Source organism: Geotrypetes seraphini, chromosome 3 (genome assembly GCF_902459505.1).
Source record: "Geotrypetes seraphini chromosome 3, aGeoSer1.1, whole genome shotgun sequence".
Lineage (NCBI taxonomy): Eukaryota > Metazoa > Chordata > Amphibia > Gymnophiona > Dermophiidae > Geotrypetes > Geotrypetes seraphini.
Genome location: NC_047086.1, coordinates 104911333 through 104929637, shown reverse-complemented (window position 1 = coordinate 104929637; position 18305 = coordinate 104911333). Strand labels below are relative to the sequence as shown.

Sequence of the window (18305 nt, the reverse complement as noted above, 5' to 3'; positions counted from 1 at the left end):
ATTTTTTCCATTCATTTTTCATATATACAGGTACATATAATATAATCTTACTAGTCGTTAAGCCTGTTACATTAACGGGTGCTAGAATTTATGTCTGTATTTTTCTTTCTGTCTCTTTCCTCCCTCCATTTCCCTGTGAAGCGCTGTCTCTGCTTTCTTCCTCAGTCTGCACTCTCAAGCTGTAACATTACTGCTTAGCTTTTTCTCCCTGCAAGCATCTCTGCTCTCTTTCTCATCCCCAGTCTCTTTGCTATTTTTCTCTTCTTGCAGGGGTCTCTGCTCTCCTTTCTCTATATGTTCCTGATTCCTGCAAACTTCTGTTTTCTCTGTATGCTCTTGATCCTGTGTTTCCCTGTAGGAGTCTCTTCCTTTTTTTTTTTTTTTATTCCTTCTTCATGTATGGTTGATTTATTAAAAGTTTTTATATTTTTCCTATTTGTTGCATGCCTGTCTCCTTGGTCGCTGTATGTTTCTCTTTTTCTGCTTTCTGTGTTTGTTTGTGTTTTTTTGCTGATTGTCTACTTGGTCGCTGTCAGTCTGTCTGTCTCATTGGCTGCTGTATGTGTTTTTTGCAGTCTAACTCCTTGGCCACTGTATGTCTTTATGGTTTATTTTCCTGAATTTATCCTTGGGCATTGTATTTTTTATTTTTTTCTGTTTGTCTCATTGGCTGTTTATATATATATATTTTTTTTTGCTGTCTCCTTGCCCACTGTCTCTCTGTCTGTCTCCTTGGCTGCTGTATGTCTGTTTGTCATTTTTTTCCCTGTGTGTCTCTCTCTCCTTGTCCTCTGTGTTTTGTTATTTTTTCAATCTGTCTCTTTAGCCCCCTGTCCTTCTGTGAGTGTCTGTGTGTCTCTCTCTCCTTGTCCTCTGTGTTTTGTTATTTTTTCAATCTCTCTTTAGCCCCCTGTCCTTCTGTGAGTGTCTGTGTGTCTCTCTCTCCTTGTCCTCTGTGTTTTGTTATTTTTTCAATCTGTCTCTTTAGCCCCCTGTCCTTCTGTGACTGTCTGTGTGTCTCTCTCTACTTGTGCACTGTTGTTTGTTTGTTTTTTTCAATCTCTCTTTAGCTCCTGATCCCCTCTCACTGACCCTTGCGCGACTGCATGTTATTCCGGCTGGGTTTCCATGGCAACCCTGCTCGCGGGTCTGTGAGTGTAGGGCCGTTTTGTCGGGTCTGGCGGCGCTGTGTAGCGGGGCGGCTCGCACCGCCGGCCCCCAGGAACCCGAGGCCGGCGGCGGGGGAGGCAGGGACATGCCTGGTGTGCCATGGTGCAGGAGGAACGGAGATCGTCGTCTGGCTGCGGTCCGGCTTGTGGAGGCGATCGGGTGGTGACGTATTCGCGCGCATGCGCACTCCTTCGGCCACAGACCTACAGCGCACGGAACACGCAAATAGAAGTGCGCATGCGCGAGTTAGCCTTTTATTATATAGGATTAGCAATACATAATGGTTAACCACAAAATTAAACTACACAAAACACACTGTATGCTTCTCAACATTCATTCCTACCAGAACACCTGGCTTTGGTCACAAATGCAGATAACCCTTATGCAAATGCAGGACCACAAACTAAAAGTACTAATATATACAAACAAAACCCTAAGATGATAGACTCTGCATGCAGTACAACCCCCAGAGAAATAGAAACAAATGCATTTCTTCCTGAACAGTGCAAAATATAGACAGCAGATATCATTTCTCAAAACTGACACAATTCAATCACTAAATTGAAAATAAAATCATTTCCCCCTACCTTTGTTGTCTGGTGATTTTGGTTTTCAAATCATCTTTCCCAATCTCTGGTTGCACCTCTTCTGTCTGCTCTTAACTGTGTATCCAGGGCCACCTTATCCATTTGCTGTTTTCTTTCCTTCACTTTCTGTCATATATCTGTCTTTAGCATTAACTTTTAACATTCAACTTTCTTCAGTTTTTCTGCTTTCTTCTCAAAATCTACTTTTCCATACTTTCCCTTCCCATCTATCCATGTGTACCATCTCCTCCCTCTTTCTTTTCCCCTACTCCCATTTATCCATAAGAAGCATTTCTTCTTATCTCTTCCCTGTTGCACCCAACACTGTGCACCATCTCCTCCCTCTGTCTCCCCCTCCCTTCCAGCCCTATGCACCATCTCCTCCCTCTCCCATGGTCAGACATCTCTGTCTTCCCCCTTCCCCCTCATGTGGTTTGGCATCTCTTTCCTCTCCTTCCCATAGCCTGGAATCTCTCCCATGGTCTGGCTCTCACCTGCTCTCCCTTGTCCCGAAGTCTAACATCTCTTGCCTCTCCTTTCTGCAGTCTGGCATCTCTCTTTCCCCTCCTTCCCTTCCATTCTGTGGTCTGGCATCTCTCTCTCTCCTTCCAATTCCAGTGGTCTGACATCTCTCCTCCCTCCCACTGTAACATTCTCCCTCCCTCTTCTCCACCACTATCATGACCAACAATTCTCCCTCTTTCTTCCTTTCCCCATATACATCATGTCTCTATCCCTCTCACGTCACACACCTATGTCCAGCAATTCTCCATTCCTTTTCCCTCCCCCACCAAAAGCATTTCTTTCTCTCCCTCCCTAATACTCCACCTGTGCAGCAGCTCTCATTTCCTGACACCCCCCCAGCCCATGCATTTGACCTTCCCAACCCTCTCCCAGTATGTGCAGTATCTGTCACTCCCAATCCCCTGCACCCAGCCTCTCCCTGCCAGACTTTGCACCAAACCCCTCTCCGACTCTGCACCCAGATCCCCCCCCCCGTCAGACTCTGCTCCCCTCCCCTGTCAGACTCTGTACCCAGCCTCCTTCCCTCCCTCACCCTGTCAGACTCTGCACCCAGCCACCCCCTTTCAGACTCTGCATCCAGCCCCATTCCTTCTCCCCTGTCAGACTCTTTACCCAGCCAACCCCCTGTCCCCCTGTCAGACTCTTCACCTAGCTACCACCCCTCGTCAGACTCTGCATCCAGCCACCACCACCCCCTGTCAGATTCTGCACCCAGCCTCCCCCCTGTCAGACTCTGCACCCAGCCGCCACCCCCTGTCAGACTCTGTACCCAGCCACCCCTCCCCCATCAGACTCTGCACCCAGCCCCCTTCCCTCACGCGCGCTCGCTCTGCACCCTGCTCTGTCATCCTATCTCTAAAGGTGCAGCAGGCAGGAGCCCACTGCTAACCCTGCCGGTCGCGGTTGGTTTCTTCAGCCGCTGAACGGCAATGAGTGGGAGCGCGCTTTGACGCTCCTGCTCAGCGCTCAGCGGCTTCTTTGACTGGCTCCCATGAATTCTCGTGAATCACGAGAATTTGCGGAAGCCAGTCAAAAAAGCCACTGAGCGCCGAGCAGGATAGCCAAAGCGCGCTCCCACTCATTGCCGCTCGGTGCCTGAAGAAACCAGCCGGGTTAGCAGCGGACCCTTCTGGACCACCAGGGATAAAAGTAAATGAGTAAGTGGCGATTTTGGGGGAGGCCACAGTTCCTGTGGTCTCACCCGTTCTGATGCCCACGAGAACAACATCTATATAGATATAAACAAAGGAGTCGGAGTTGAAGGTTTTGTGTACTGACAACACGGCCCTGGTTAAAAGTGTGTTCTCTTTCAGAAGAGCACATACTATTATTGGTATACAGAAAACCAGAAAATATAATTTTTTTCAGTTCATTATTGTTTGTTAATAACATGTAATATGTTGTTGCAAATGACAGCCCATGCCTACAGACTACTTTTCACTATAAGTTTTGCTGATAGGCCAAGACTCAAATTATGGGGAACTGTTATTGTAGAATTTACTATTTGGGGTTGAAAATGTGTTAGACAGTTATATAAAACTGTGTGAGAAAAGGATAAAGCGAATTAGACCAGTGGTTCTTCAAACCTGTTCTGGGGGGACCACCAGTCTGTCAGGTTATCAGGATATCCCTAATGAATATGCACGCCTGTCACTTCTATTGTATGTAAATCTCTCATGAATATTCAGTTGGGCTGGACTGTTTTTTCATCATGCAAAAAGGTATTGACTCTATCAAGTGTGGAGATTGTGTGATCTAGGATCTCTGTCAAGGACGGTAACTTCAATATTGAAGCTGGTAAGGAAAATTGGATTTCATGAAGAGTACTTGGACTTTGGAATGAATGAGTGGGGGAAGGGCTCCTTTATTGGGTAATAAGTAAAAAAAAAAATTATGTGATTTTAAGTAAAAATGATTGTTGAATTTATGGTATAATAAAATTTACAATATAAAAAAAACATAATATTGGTACTGTATGGAATAGCTTCTTATATAAATTGTGTATGAATATTCAGTTGGGATATCCTGAAAATCTGACTGATTGATGGTCCCCCTTTTACTAAACCGCGCTAGTGGTTTTTAGTTCTGGGAGCCGCACTGAATGCTACGCGCTGCTCCCAACGCTCATAGAGTTCCTATGAGCGTTGGGAGCAGTGCGGGGCATTCAGTGCGGCTCCCGGAGCTAAAAAACGCTAGTGCAGTTTAGTAAAAGGCAGCCTTTGTTAAGTTGCAACTTGTTTGCCTCTGTTTTGTGTTTCTAATTTTGAGACTGACCTCATTTCATTTACTATTGAATGTCAAATTTATAAGCACATTTCCTGATTTCTCACGTAATACTTTTCTTTTTGGGTGGGGGTCGTGCAGTGTTGAAGATAATTTAGAGATGCTCTTAAAATTGAGATCAAAATCAACAAGTAAGCCAAAACCAGTGGTGCCAACCAAGCCAGCATTGCCTAAGAAGCCAAAGGTTGTAGCTAAGGTGGAAAGCAGTCCAGCCCCACAAGTTAAGCAAATGGAACATGATATACAAGCCATGAACGAGATGGACATCCTCCAGTATATTCAGGAAAATGAATCTGCTAATGAGAACTCAGCCAGTCTCTTTTGATAAATCTTTCCACTGCAATTTAATGTGACATAAATAAGATTGACATACTCTTGTGTGTTAAAATGTATTTTCTGGTTGACATGATATTTGATTTGACATATGATTGGGGGTAATTCTATATGGAGATGCCTAGTTTTAGGTTATAAGAAGATGCATAAATTGTCCCTTATAGAATACCAACTAGTGGGTATGCACTTGGACGGAGCACACATGTACTGTATATGTGCAAATTATAAATACTATAAGTTGCACTGAGTTTTGCTTATATTATGGTAAGGGCATGTACACTAGCTTTAGGGCTGGTAAAAATTCTCTCACTAGAAATGCATATTTTGCAAAGAAAAATAGACATCTAGTTTTCTTTATAGAATAGGCTTAATATAAGCACCATAACTAGCGCATGTACTGAATAGTAGTAGATGCACTGTGATAGAATTACCCTCAATGCATCATACAAGCATTTACATTTACTGTATTATCTCTATGTAGTGAATGGAAGCATTGCTATACTATCCTGCTCCTTGTAAACAAATGCTGTGATTCCAGGAATGTGGTTTGTTTAAATAATAAACGCAGTAACATTTAGATTTGTCTAAAACTACATTGTACACAGCATAGTGAAGCTTTAATTGGAGTATTTGTAGCTGGTTTGCATGAAAGATTGGAAGTTTGGGATCTCTGGCCGGTAAGGTGATTACTGTATTTTTCACTCCATAAGACGCACCTGACCATAAGACGCACCCACCTCTAGAGGAGGAAAAACCAAGAAAAAAAAATTCTGGACCAAATGGTGTGCCCTGTACCCTGTCCCCCCTCTGGTGGTCTAGTGGTAGGCCGGGACAGGGTACAGGGCACATCTAGTGGTGGGCACGTCTAATGGTAGGCAGACCCAAGCCAGCCCACTCCCAGCCAGTCGCCAGCCCCAAACCAGCCAGCCCACCAGCCCCAAGCCAGCAAGCCAGCTCCAGGCCAACTAGCTAGCCCCAGGCCAGCCAGCCCTAAACCAGCCAGCTGGCCAGCCAGCCAGCCCCAGGCCAGCCAGACCCAGGCAAGCCCCCCGTGCCTTTTAGAATTCTGCCTCGATCATTTCCAGCCAGCTTTGCTCCCTCCCTGCCTGCCGCAGCAGCCTTCGCTCTTCTGGGCTCCTCATTTCCCGGCCAGCGGCAAAACAAATCAGCAGCACAGCCATCAGGCGCAAGCTTTATGCTCTCCCACTCGGCCCCACGCTGCTATCCGATTGGCTGCCGTAAGTTCTCGCAAGTCCCGCAAGAACCTACGGCAGCCATTCGGAAAGCAACACAGGGCCCAGCGGGAGAGTGTAAAGCTTGCTCCTGATGGCCTCGCTGCTGATTTGTTTCGCCGCTGGCCAGGAAATGAACTGGCTGGATGCTGGACCACCAGGTAAAAAACGGGGAACGGCAACGGAAGACGAACGGACCGGGGGGGTTAAAAAATAGATGGTGCGGCAGCGGGCAGGTGGGTGGGTTTAAAAAGGAGGTTTGGCGGCAGCGGGCGGGTGGGTTTAGAAAGGTGGTGCGGCAGCGGGCAGGCAGGTGGTTTTAAAAAGGAGGTGCGGAGGGCGGGTTTTACAATGGTAAAGGGGGTGGGTAACAAAATTTGTACCTGAGCTTCATTAGACGCACCGAGATTTTGGGTGGAAAAAAAGTGTGTCTTATGGAGGGAAAAATACGGTATATCGAAGAAATATTTCAGTCCATGTTCTTAACAAAATTTAAATATTTTCAAGTAATTTTGTATTCTAAGAAACTGTTTCTTCAGTTTTTCTTCATAGAATCTTGTCAGTTCTTATAAACAGCTACGAATGTGGGATATATTTTAGTATGATGAATAATCTTCATATGTATAGATATGCTTTAATGCAGTGGTTCCCAACCCTGTCCTGGAGGAACACCAGGCCAATCGGGTTTTCAGGCTAGCCCTAATGAATATGCATGAAGCAAATTTGCATGCCTATCACTTCCATCATATGCAAATCTCTCTCATGCATATTCATTAGGGCTAGCCTGAAAACCCGATTGGCCTGGTGTTCCTCCAGGACAGGGTTGGGAATCACTGCTTTAATGAAACAAATGTATGAAAAAAACCCATCAAAGCCAACTTTTATAATGTCTGATATAAAACTTGTTTATGCCTTAATACAAGCACTAGCAACATCAGCGCACAATCAAAAGTTAAGTGCTGGTTTATGCGCTCCCTGGTTGCTTGTTTAACATTTAATATTTATTAGAGCATTTCATGACAGTTTGACATAAGGTATGTAACACTTTAAAAAAGATAAAAAAAAGTTTAAAAGTCTAACTTGATGAAAGATACCTCATTCCTGCAGCAGTTGGTCCTAACACCTTGAAGGACCAGCGCAGGCGTCTGAGAGCTAAAGAGCTTATAAAGATCTATATTGATGACAATCAATATAGTAAGTTCTGTTTCCAGTTTGAATTATATTATATAGGACTTTTTCCATTGTGGTTGATTAAGTGTATTTTTAAATTGTCATGTCTGGGAAATTTGTGATCCCTGTCTCTCTTTCCTTTGAAAGGCAAAAGAGGAGCCATATGAGGAGGTGGAGAAGAAGTACCTTAACACTTACCCCCTCTTACTAAGACGCTCTGACCGATTGGCGCGCGCTAAACGCTAACGCGTCCATAGGCTAACATGCATGCATTAGCATTTAGCGCACGCTAATCGGTTAACACAGCTTAGTAAAAGAGGGCCTAAAAGTGCTTATTTTTCAAATAATTTTTATATATAAAAACTGTATATGAATTTAGATCTTGCATAATATTTATATAAAATAGTATAATTAGTACACAACAATGTATTTATCTGTAGTCTGCATAACTTACAGTCAATAAAGTAATCAGTATTATGGTGTAATAAAATGCTGTAATTTAGAATATTTCTACAAGTAAAATAATCTGAAATCTATTTCCCATTTGTATCTTTTTGTGAAGGAGAATATTGGCATTTCCTTTCTTTTCTGCAGTCCTGTGTTTCTTTGATTATTCAATGTGGGACCAATTTATTTACACAAGACCTACAAAACTTTCCATCCAAAATTGCATTCTTTTGCACAGGCTGCAGAAAAACCCTGCACCACCTTACAAAAAAAAATCTAAAATACACTCCAATCACCTGCTCGCTGTAGCCTGCTCCTTTTTCTTCAGTTTCATTATGTCCTTTTGGTCATGCACAGTTACTCTCCTGCAGCAGCGACATCTGGAATGGAGCAGAGTAAATGTACAGCATATGTGCATGACAGAATGCTTCACTAGACTCACTGCTTCAGTTCTGTATCTCTCTAAAAATGTGTCTTAGGAAGAAAACCAGCAGCAAAACAAAGGGGCCCTTTTATTAAGATGTGGTAAGCATAAACATGTGCTTATCACAGCTTACCGTGGGGTGCTGTCAGGTGCCCTGCAGTAGTTTTTTATATGTGAATGCACTAACCCATACACTAAAATTTTAAATGTATATTTTAGCACTGTGGTGGGTCAGGAGGAAAGTAGGCATGGGGCCTGATTCTATAAATGGTGCCTAATTCATTAGGCGCCTAGGAAAATGGCATCTACCACATGTCATTCAAAGTTAGGCACTGTTTGTAGAATCATGTCTAGCAGTGCCTAAATCGAGTTATATAACGGTAGGCATCTAAAGCTAGGCCACCATTATATTAGGCCAGGATTTCCTAGGTCTAAAATACCAGTGCCTACCCAGGGCAGGATTAATTCGTTGAAGGCCCCTAGGCACACAAGTATACTGCCCCGCCCCACCCCACCCCACCATGCGCCCAGGCGGAAACTGGAAGCTGCGTCAGAGGGAAGCTTTGGGCAAGCAGCACCGCTTGCACAATTACAGTTCCCTTTGCCTTTCTTACCCACGTTGCTTGCTTGTCTTACTTTCCATCGATTGGTGGGGGGGACCCGCATTGCCGATCAGAGGAGGCTCGCGTTGCCAATCGATGCTGGAGGGGCCCATCATCGTTTGGAAAAAAACAATGTTAATGCCCTCCTTCATCAGGCCCCCTGACCATTTCAGGCTCTAGGCATGTGCCTACTTGGCCTATTGATTAATCCACCCCTGTGCCTACCTCAGTCCATGCCCAGTCTCCTCCCCTAACCATGCCTACTTTCTAGGTAGGTGCCAATAGGCTCCTTGGTATAGACACCTGCATTGACATTGTAGGCGTCTACCGACTAATTATTATTTTTTAATTGTTTTTTAATGGTGCTTTCAATGAGCAGAGCCAATTAATTAATTTAAAAAAATTTGGTTAGGCACCTACATTGGTAGACGTTTATAGAATGAGGGCCGTACTGCACTAGTCGGTTACTGCGAGCTACATCGCCACTCACTAACCGATTGAGTGGTTAGTGCGTGAGCCCTTACCACCTACAAAATAGGTATGGGTAAGTGCTCATATGCTAATGACCAAGTGCTAATGGGAAAATTAGCATGTGGCTATTTTATCAACTTGGTAAAAATGGCCTTAGCAAGCGGGAATGCCGGGATAAGCACACAGTAAGATCACTTTTTGCCACAGCTTAGTAAAAGGGCCCCAGAAATAGGAAACTGATTAGTCAAACAAATAGCAATGCTTTTTAAGAAACCATAAAACACACAGGCCCTCTTTTACTAAGGTGCGTTAAGCGTTTTAGTGCGCATTTAGTGTGCGCTGAATCAATACGTGCACTAACCGCTAACGCGTCCATAGGATAACATGCATGTGTTAGTGTTTAGTGCGTGATTAGCGCATGCTAATATTAATCACGCGCTAAAAAGCATAGCGCACCTTAGGGCTCCTTTTACAAAGGTGCACTAGCGTTTTTAGCGCATGCACCGGATTAGCACACGCTATAGCGCGCGCTAGCCAAAAAACTACCGCCTGCCCAAGATGAGGTGGTAGCGGCTAGCGCGCGTGGCATTTTAGTGCGCGCTATTCCGTGCGTTAAGGCCCTAACGCACCTTTGTAAAAGGAGCCCTTAGTAAAAGAGGGATAAATCATTATTCTTGCAAGGCAGCTGCTCATATATTCACCTTTGAATTTGTCCATATCCGAACTGTGATAGTAGCAATGGAAAGAGAAAAGAGCTTGTTGGAAAGCAGGACATATGTGAAATAAAGACACAGAAAGTAATTAAATCAGAAACAGTAATAAATAGGTGGTATGGTAAAAATGCATGTGCATACAATAGACCATATGGCAGCAGCTATAGGAACCCTTCACAACATGTTTCAGTGCAGCAGGCATTTAAATTTAATTACTTGCCTATTCCAACTGCAAGCCCAGTTACAATTCATTTACTGTAATTACGTCCCGCCCCAGGAGACTTGCAATCTAAGTTGTATCAGAGACAGCGGAAGATGAACTGATTTGCCTAAGGAGCATTCATGGAACACGTTGGATATGGATTCTTTTCTCCCTATCAGCCATGTGTTCTGTAATCAATACTATGAAAAATACAGGACAAGCAGGAAAGTTCATTATGAAAAGAATCCCTTTTTGTGATTAAAAATGGAAGTATTTTCCTTACGTGCAAGTGCCAAATTGACCCGAGAATCACCTGCCCCCTTTTCAAGCTACACTGTGCAGATTCTAACTTGTCAGTTACTCGAGTCTCAGACATTCTGGGCACAGGCAGTGTAAGAGTTAATGCCAGAATGACAGTGCACGTACATTTCCTGAGATGGAGGCAAGCTTTCATTAGCTTTTATGAAGGCCTAGATTATATCCAGTTCTCACTTTGTAGCATTGTTTAGAAAATATACAAGCACTACTATGACTCCCTAAGGAGGAAACCTTACTAAAAACAGTACATTTAAGCTAATAATTTTAATTTATATCCTGGATATATCATGGCCATTAACGTAATTGTCCCAATTAAAACTCAGTATGTTGCCATAATGTCCCCTTTAATGCAGACAGTGGGGAAGAGGGGAGGGAAATACAATCAAACTAGGCAGCATGGAATTAGAGGTGCGTGTTAAACAGTGGCCCTGCTTTTCTGTGCATGTGTGGGCAGTAAACATAATTATAACACCTATATTCACACTATTCCAATTATATGGGCCAGCATGGCCTATGTGTCTTTGGCCAGGAACCTTCTCTCCGACGTCACACTTGATGGGGGGGGGGGGAGGAAGGCTTATGGGCCAGCTGTGTGCAGTATATGAGTCGCTGCATGCGCTGTGGCCCGTCCCTGTGCGGAGCATCTGGGAGGGGATGGAGCTTGTTCGCTCCAGCGAGGTGGCTGGGTTGGCTTCAGGGATGGGGGTTGGTGCAGCAGGCAGGAAGGGATCCCGGCTGCAGTGGCTTCAGTGGGGGGCAGGCAGGGAGGGACCCCCAACAGGCGGCCTGCGTACCCCAAGGGTACGCATACTACATGTTGAGAAACACTGCAGTAGGAGATATAGTGGTATATAAAGACACTATTAGCATTAGCATAATTGACAAACAGAAGATATAAAATGTATCAAAAGACAATAAGTATGTAAAATCTTTCATGCTCTTGGTAGTGCTCAAAATCATATAAAAGTACCAATTGAACTTTTTTCAATTGTTGTGGTAGAAAATTCCACAATTTTGTTGGGGTTTGTTTTTTTTTAAAAATCTTTATTGATTTTGCAAACATGAACAATGCAAAACACAAATATATATACATATAATAATACCAAGAAAAGCACATTCATCGTACAGACATGCATGAGCAATCATTTTAACCCTCCCACCCACCCAATAATTAACAAGAAAACACAAAGCCATAGAATCTTTCAAAAACCTTTCCCAATTTGAAATAATAGTGCAATCATACGTTCCATTTTAAAAGTGTGGCATAGAGATTCCCACCAGAGAGTATAATTTAACCGATCCCAGTTTTTCCAGTTCTTCAAAATAAGTTGTATGGCAACCCCTGTCATTATAAAGAGAAGTTTGTTATTATGAGAAGATATTTGGCTTTTAGCCCTTATTGACGTGCCAAATAGCACAGTATCGTACGTCAATGCCACTGGATTTTCCAATAATTTATTCACTTGACCCCAAATGGATCTCCAAAATTTAAGTATCAAGGGACAATAGAACAGTGGATGTTCCAATGTCCCTACATCGAGATGACAGTGCCAGCATCTGTTAGACTTGGAACTATCTAATTTCTGTAATCGAACAGGGGTCCAAAAAGCTCTATGTAACAAGAAAAACCATGTTTGTCTCATAGATGCAGGCGCCGTACATCTCATCCTCCAAGTCCAAATTCGTGGCCATTGAGACACAGAAATCTGCTGCTTTATCTCAAGAAATTCCACAATTTTGGAGCTGCCACCATAAATGCCGACTCTATTTTCTTCTAATCTCACCTGCTTGAATGAGGGAATTTCAAGGAGTTTTGTGACTCTGAAATCTCAAAGAAATCTTAAGAGGAGCAGAAAAAAATAAAAGGGAGTCATCATATAGTATTTTAAACGCCAATGTAAAGATCTTGAAGTGAATCAGCCAAATGATGGGAAACCTATGTAACAGCATTAATCTCAGTAATGTATAAGTGCATCCTAACTTGAATAGTTAACGGGTACAATTATTTCCCTTAAATATTCAGCACGCCTTTACACAGATATCACCACTGAATGTAGGAATAAGGTAAAGGGATGATGCCAGTTTATCCTGAGGCTGCCACCATCAGACCCAAACTAGATTACTTTCAATATTTATAAGCTTAATTATACTTTATGAGATGTATAAAGCTGTCTTCATGATATCAATCAGAGTCTGGAGGACAACATACTCTGCATTCTTGCTCCATTATATCAGTGTGAGGAATGGCTTGAAGTCAAATACACTGGCCTATATTTCAATCACTATACAGATTCATTTATCTTAAAAATGCTTATGAAAGAGCAAACTGGGTTGTTGAAATACCTGAAAACGCCCACTAGCTCTAGGGGAAGCTTCTCTTCCATTCACCCTGGCAACCATGCATCTCCTTTTTCTAACCTTGCATGCAACTGAATCAGTGGAATTGATATCAGGAATAAGAGAGCATGGGCTTTTGGGCATCCCCACTTACAAATGTAACAAATGCAAAGTTATGCAAATACTTATAAAATATGACCTTGCTCCAAATGCCACAACAACTCCACCCCCAGGAAAACTTCTTACATGTAAAAATATGCCTAGAAAGGCACTATGTAGGTACCTTTATCCACATATAATAATAATAATAATAACAGTTTATATACCGCGGTACCGTTAAGTTCTATGCGGTTTACAAAAGATTAATGAAGTACAAGTTGAGAGAACTTAAGGGATGGGAAAACAAGAGGGGGATAGGGCAAGAGAACCGTTATAGAGGGGAAAGAGAGGAATGGGTCAGCTGTCTAGATACTTCAGGAACAGATGAGTTTTGATGCGCTTCCTGAATACCTCGTAAGTGGTGGGTGAGAGCAGTTGTTCTAGATCTTTATCCCATAAAGCTGCTTGATGCGAGAGAAGGGCGAATAGTTTTATAAAAGCTTGTCTTCCACTGGCAAAGCACTGGTTCTCCCAGAAAAAAAATTTACCTCTGTGTTATGCATTTAAACATTATAAATCCAGAAACAACTGTATGGATGACACAGGTTTGACTGTGTTTGATTTACACCCACTAGTCTAAACAATGAGGAATTTAACAGAAGCATCTTGAATCGCAGTTGGAATTAGAGCTGTCCAATTCAGGAAAAAAATTGTATGATTTGATTCGATTTTGCCAAAAGAATTGGTTTTTCGATTCAATTCACTTTCTATGATATAGCTTTAAAATTCTATTGTCCATTGATACTTAGTTTTTGGAAATCCATTTGGGGCCAAGTGAATAATCTACTGGAAAATCCAGTGGCATTATCATATAACACTGTGTTATTTGGTACTTCCATGAGAGCCAAGAGTCAAATCTCTTCTAATAATAATAACTTTTTGTTCATCATGACAGGGGTTGCTATATAGCAAATTATGAAAAATTGGAAAAATTGGGATCGGCTGAATTATAATTTTTGGTAGAATTTGTTATGCCAAATCTTTAAAATGGAGAGGGTAATAGACCATACAGTAGGGGCATTTTAAGAAATTTAGGGATGTTTGGGAGCCATTAACAAAATATTGTAAAGAATGACTATTTTTTTCCCCCTTTGTTCATACACGTCCAGGGTGGGGAGGGGGGAGGGAATACTTTATGATTTACTAGCTGATGCACCGGCGTTGCATGAGTATTTAATTATAGCAATAACACTGTAAATGGATTCAAATAAAGATACTTTATAGTGGTGAATGAAAATATTTTTTTACAGCTTTATAAAAAGTACAATAATCAAATTATAATGTGAAATATTTGACAAAATGAATACAATACAACTAACACAAAACTTGATTATAAACAACATTTTTAGTTTCACCTCCAGGAGCAAGAACATATACATTCTTGGGTGAACCCACCCTTCCCACGTGTGCAGGTGGGCCGCGAGACCCCCAGAACATATCACCCCAGGTAGTGAGGGATCTGCATACCAAGTTTCGTTCAAATCGGTCCCACAGCGTTTTACATTTTTTCCATTGACATGAATGGGTGAAATCTGATTTTCTGTTTGTAGCTCCGCCCACGTGTGCAGGTGGGCCGCGAGACCCCCAGAACATATCATCCCAGGTAGTGAGGGATCTGCATACCAAGTTTCGTTCAAATCGGTCAAGCCGTTTTTGCGTGATCGCAGCACATACACACATACATACACACATACCTCCGATTTTATATATATATATATAGATTATGTAGGGAGATTGTGGATGCCTTTCAAGAGGCTCTGCTCAGACAAATGGTGACGGAACCCACAAGGGAAAAAGCGATATTGGATCTGGTCCTCACAAATGGAGAGAGTATCTCTAATGTTCGAGTGGGTGCTCACCTGGGTAGTAGCGATCATCAAACGGTTTGGTTTGATATAACGGCTAAAGTGGAGAGCGGCCGCACGATACTTAAAGTCCTAGATTTCAAATGTACGGACTTTAATGCAATGGGAAAGTACCTGAAGAAAGAGCTGTTAGGATGGGAGGACATAAGAGAAGTGGAAAGACAGTGGTCTAAGCTGAAAGGAGCGATAAAAATGGCTACGGACCTTTATATGAAGAAAATCAATAAAAACAAGAGAAAAAGGAAGCCGATATGTTTCTCCAACCTAGTGGCTGAGAAAATAAAGGCGAAAGAGTTGGCGTTCATGAAATATAAAAAAACCCAAGAAGAGGAGAGCAGAAAGGACTACAGGGTGAAACTGAAAGAAGCCAAGAGAGAGATACGTTTGGCGAAGGCAGAGGCGGAAGAACAAATGGCTAAAAATGTAAAAAAGGGAGATAAAAATTTTTTCAGATATATTAGTGAAAGGAGGAAGATAAAAAATGGAATTGCTAGGCTAAAAGATGCTGGGAACAAATATGTGGAGAGTGATGAGGAGAAAGCAAATGTGCTAAACAAATACTTCTGTTCTGTGTTCACAGAAGAAAATCCTGGAGAAGGACTGAGATTGTCTGGCAAAGTTACACGAGAAAATGGAGTAGATTCTGCGCTGTTCACGGAGGAGGGTGTTTATGAGCAACTTGAAAAACTGAAGGTGGACACAGCGATGGGACCAGACGGGATCCATCCCAGGATACTAAGGGAGCTCAGAGAGGTTCTGGCGAGTCCTATTAAAGACTTGTTCAACAAATCTCTGGAGACAGGAGTGATTCCTGGGGATTGGAGGAGAGCGGATGTGGTCCCTATTCATAAAAGTGGTCACAGGGATGAAGCAGGAAACTACAAGCTGGTGAGCCTCACTTCAGTTGTTGGAAAAATAATGGAAGTGTTGCTGAAAGAAAGGATAGTGTATTTCCTTGAATCTAATGGGTTACAGGATCCGAGGCAACATGGCTTTACAAAAGGTAAATCGTGCCAAACAAACCTGATTGAATTTTTTGATTGGGTGACCAGAGAGCTGGATCGAGGACATATGCTAGATGTAATTTACTTGGATTTCAGCAAAGCTTTTGATACAGTTCCTCATAGGAGGCTGTTGAACAAACTTGAAGGGCTGAAGTTAGGACCCAAAGTGGTGAACTGGGTCAGAAACTGGCTGTCGGACAGACGCCAGTGGGTGGTGGTTAATGGAAGTCGCTCGAAGGAAGGAAAGGTGACTAGTGGAGTCCCTCAGGGTTCGGTGCTGGGGCCAATCCTGTTCAATATGTATGTAAGTGACATTGCTGAAGGGTTAGAAGGAAAAGTGTGCCTTTTTGCAGATGATACCAAGATTTGTAACAGAGTAGACACCGAAGAGGGAGTGGAGAATATGAAAAAGGATCTGCAAAAGTTAGAGGAATGGTCTAATGCCTGGCAACTAAAATTCAATGCAAAGAAATGCAGAGTAATGCATTTGGGGATTAATAATAGGAAGGAACCGTATATGCTGGGAGGAGAGAAGCTGATATGCACGGACGGGGAGAGGGACCTTGGGGTGATAGTGTCCGAAGATCTAAAGGCGAAAAAACAGTGTGACAAGGCAGTGGCTGCTGCCAGAAGAATTCTGGGCTGTATAAAGAGAGGCGTAGTCAGTAGAAGGAAGAAGGTGTTGATGCCCCTGTACAGGTCATTGGTGAGGCCCCACTTGGAGTATTGTGTTCAGTTTTGGAGACCGTATCTGGCGAAAGACGTAAGAAGACTTGAGGCGGTCCAGAGGAGGGCGACGAAAATGATAGGAGGCTTGCACCAGAAGACATATGAGGAGAGACTGGAAGCCCTGAATATGTATACCCTAGAGGAAAGGAGAGACAGGGGAGATATGATTCAGACGTTCAAATACTTAAAGGGTATTAACGTAGAACAAAATCTTTTCCAGAGAAAGGAAAATGGTAAGACCAGAGGACATAATTTGAGGTTGAGGGGTGGTAGATTCAGGGGCAATGTTAGGAAATTCTACTTTACGGAGAGGGTGGTGGATGCCTGGAATGCGCTCCCGAGAGAGGTGGTGGAGAGTAAAACTGTGACTGAGTTCAAAGTAGCGTGGGATGAACACAGAAGATTTAGAATCAGAAAATAATATTAAATATTGAACAAGGCCAGTTACTGGGCAGACTTGCACGGTCTGTGTCTGTGTATGGCCGTTTGGTGGAGGATGGGCAGGGGAGGGCTTCAATGGCTGGGAGGGTGTAGATGGGCTGGAGTAAGTCTTAACAGAGATTTCGGCAGTTGGAACCCAAGCATAGTACCGGGTAAAGCTTTGGATTCTTGCCCAGAAATAGCTAAGAAGAAAAAAAAAAAAAAAAAAAATTTAAATTGAATCAGGTTGGGCAGACTGGATGGACCATTCGGGTCTTTATCTGCCGTCATCTACTATGTTACTATGTTACTCTTTACAATTAGGGCTAATTTAAAGATGTCTAACTGCCATTTACCTTCATTTGAGTGCCTACTTCTGTTTGAATGCCTAACATTTGGAATCAATTTGTGGCCGACTATACAGAAAGGAGGACAGAGGGTTGATGGACAAGTTCTGCCTGGATGTGCCCTCAATGAGAGATGTGAGACTATCTGGCTATTGTAATATGATGCTATCAGTACAGGTCCCTATCTGTTGGAATAAGCTTCCACTGGATTGCAGTTTAGGAAGTTGAATTAGTAGTGGATGTTGACTTTTTAGTCAGTTTTCAGAAGATTTGATGTTAGAAACATAGAAACGTGACGGCAAATAAAGGCCAAATGGCCCATCTAGTCTGCCCATCCGCAGTAACCATTATCTCATTAGGTTTTTTGGTGCAAAGTAGTAAGCTTTTGGTTTAATTGAGATGTGAGTCTTCTAATATGTAATAGGTTTGCTGTTAGTTTTATTTTGTGAAGTGGTATGTATATGTTGTTGTCTCATTGTAATCTGCATAGAATTGCTGGATATGCGCACTATAAATGTTTAAATTAAATAAATAAAGGGTCCTCTTATGGTGCGCTAACCAATTTAGCGCATGCTAAAGATTAGCGTGCGCTAAATGCTAAGGCATCCATTATAATCTAGGACACGTAAGCATTTAGCGCGCCTTAATAAAAGGACCCCTAAATAAATAAGTAACTCTCTAACAGGATACTTACTCACTGTTGTACTGGTTATGGCACCCGTTTCAAGCTTATTCTATATGGAAAAGTGAATTCCTACTTCTCATCATAAAATACTAGAGAATAAAACAGTGCGACAAGGCGGTGGCTGTTGCCAGAAGGATGCTGGGCTGTATAAAGAGAGGCGTGGCCAGTAGAAGAACGAAGGTGTTGATGCCCCTGTACAGGTCATTGGTGAGGCCCCACTTGGAGTATTGTGTTCAGTTTTAGAGACCGTATCTGGCGAAGGACACAAAAAGACTTGAAGCG

General features: G+C 42.7%; 1 protein-coding gene across 2 annotated transcripts in view; it reads left to right on the top strand.

The window, feature by feature from the left end:
• The window catches only part of HS1BP3 (HCLS1 binding protein 3), a 111329-nt gene extending 105600 nt beyond the window's left edge, over positions 1 to 5729 (top strand). For both annotated transcript variants that reach the window (XM_033939738.1, XM_033939740.1), the window contains exon 7: positions 4647 to 5729. In XM_033939738.1, the coding sequence (XP_033795629.1) occupies positions 4647 to 4890 (244 nt within the window). In that variant the 3' untranslated portion in view covers positions 4891 to 5729. The remainder of the gene's footprint in view (positions 1 to 4646) is intronic.
• The last annotated feature ends 12576 nt before the right edge of the window (positions 5730 to 18305 follow it).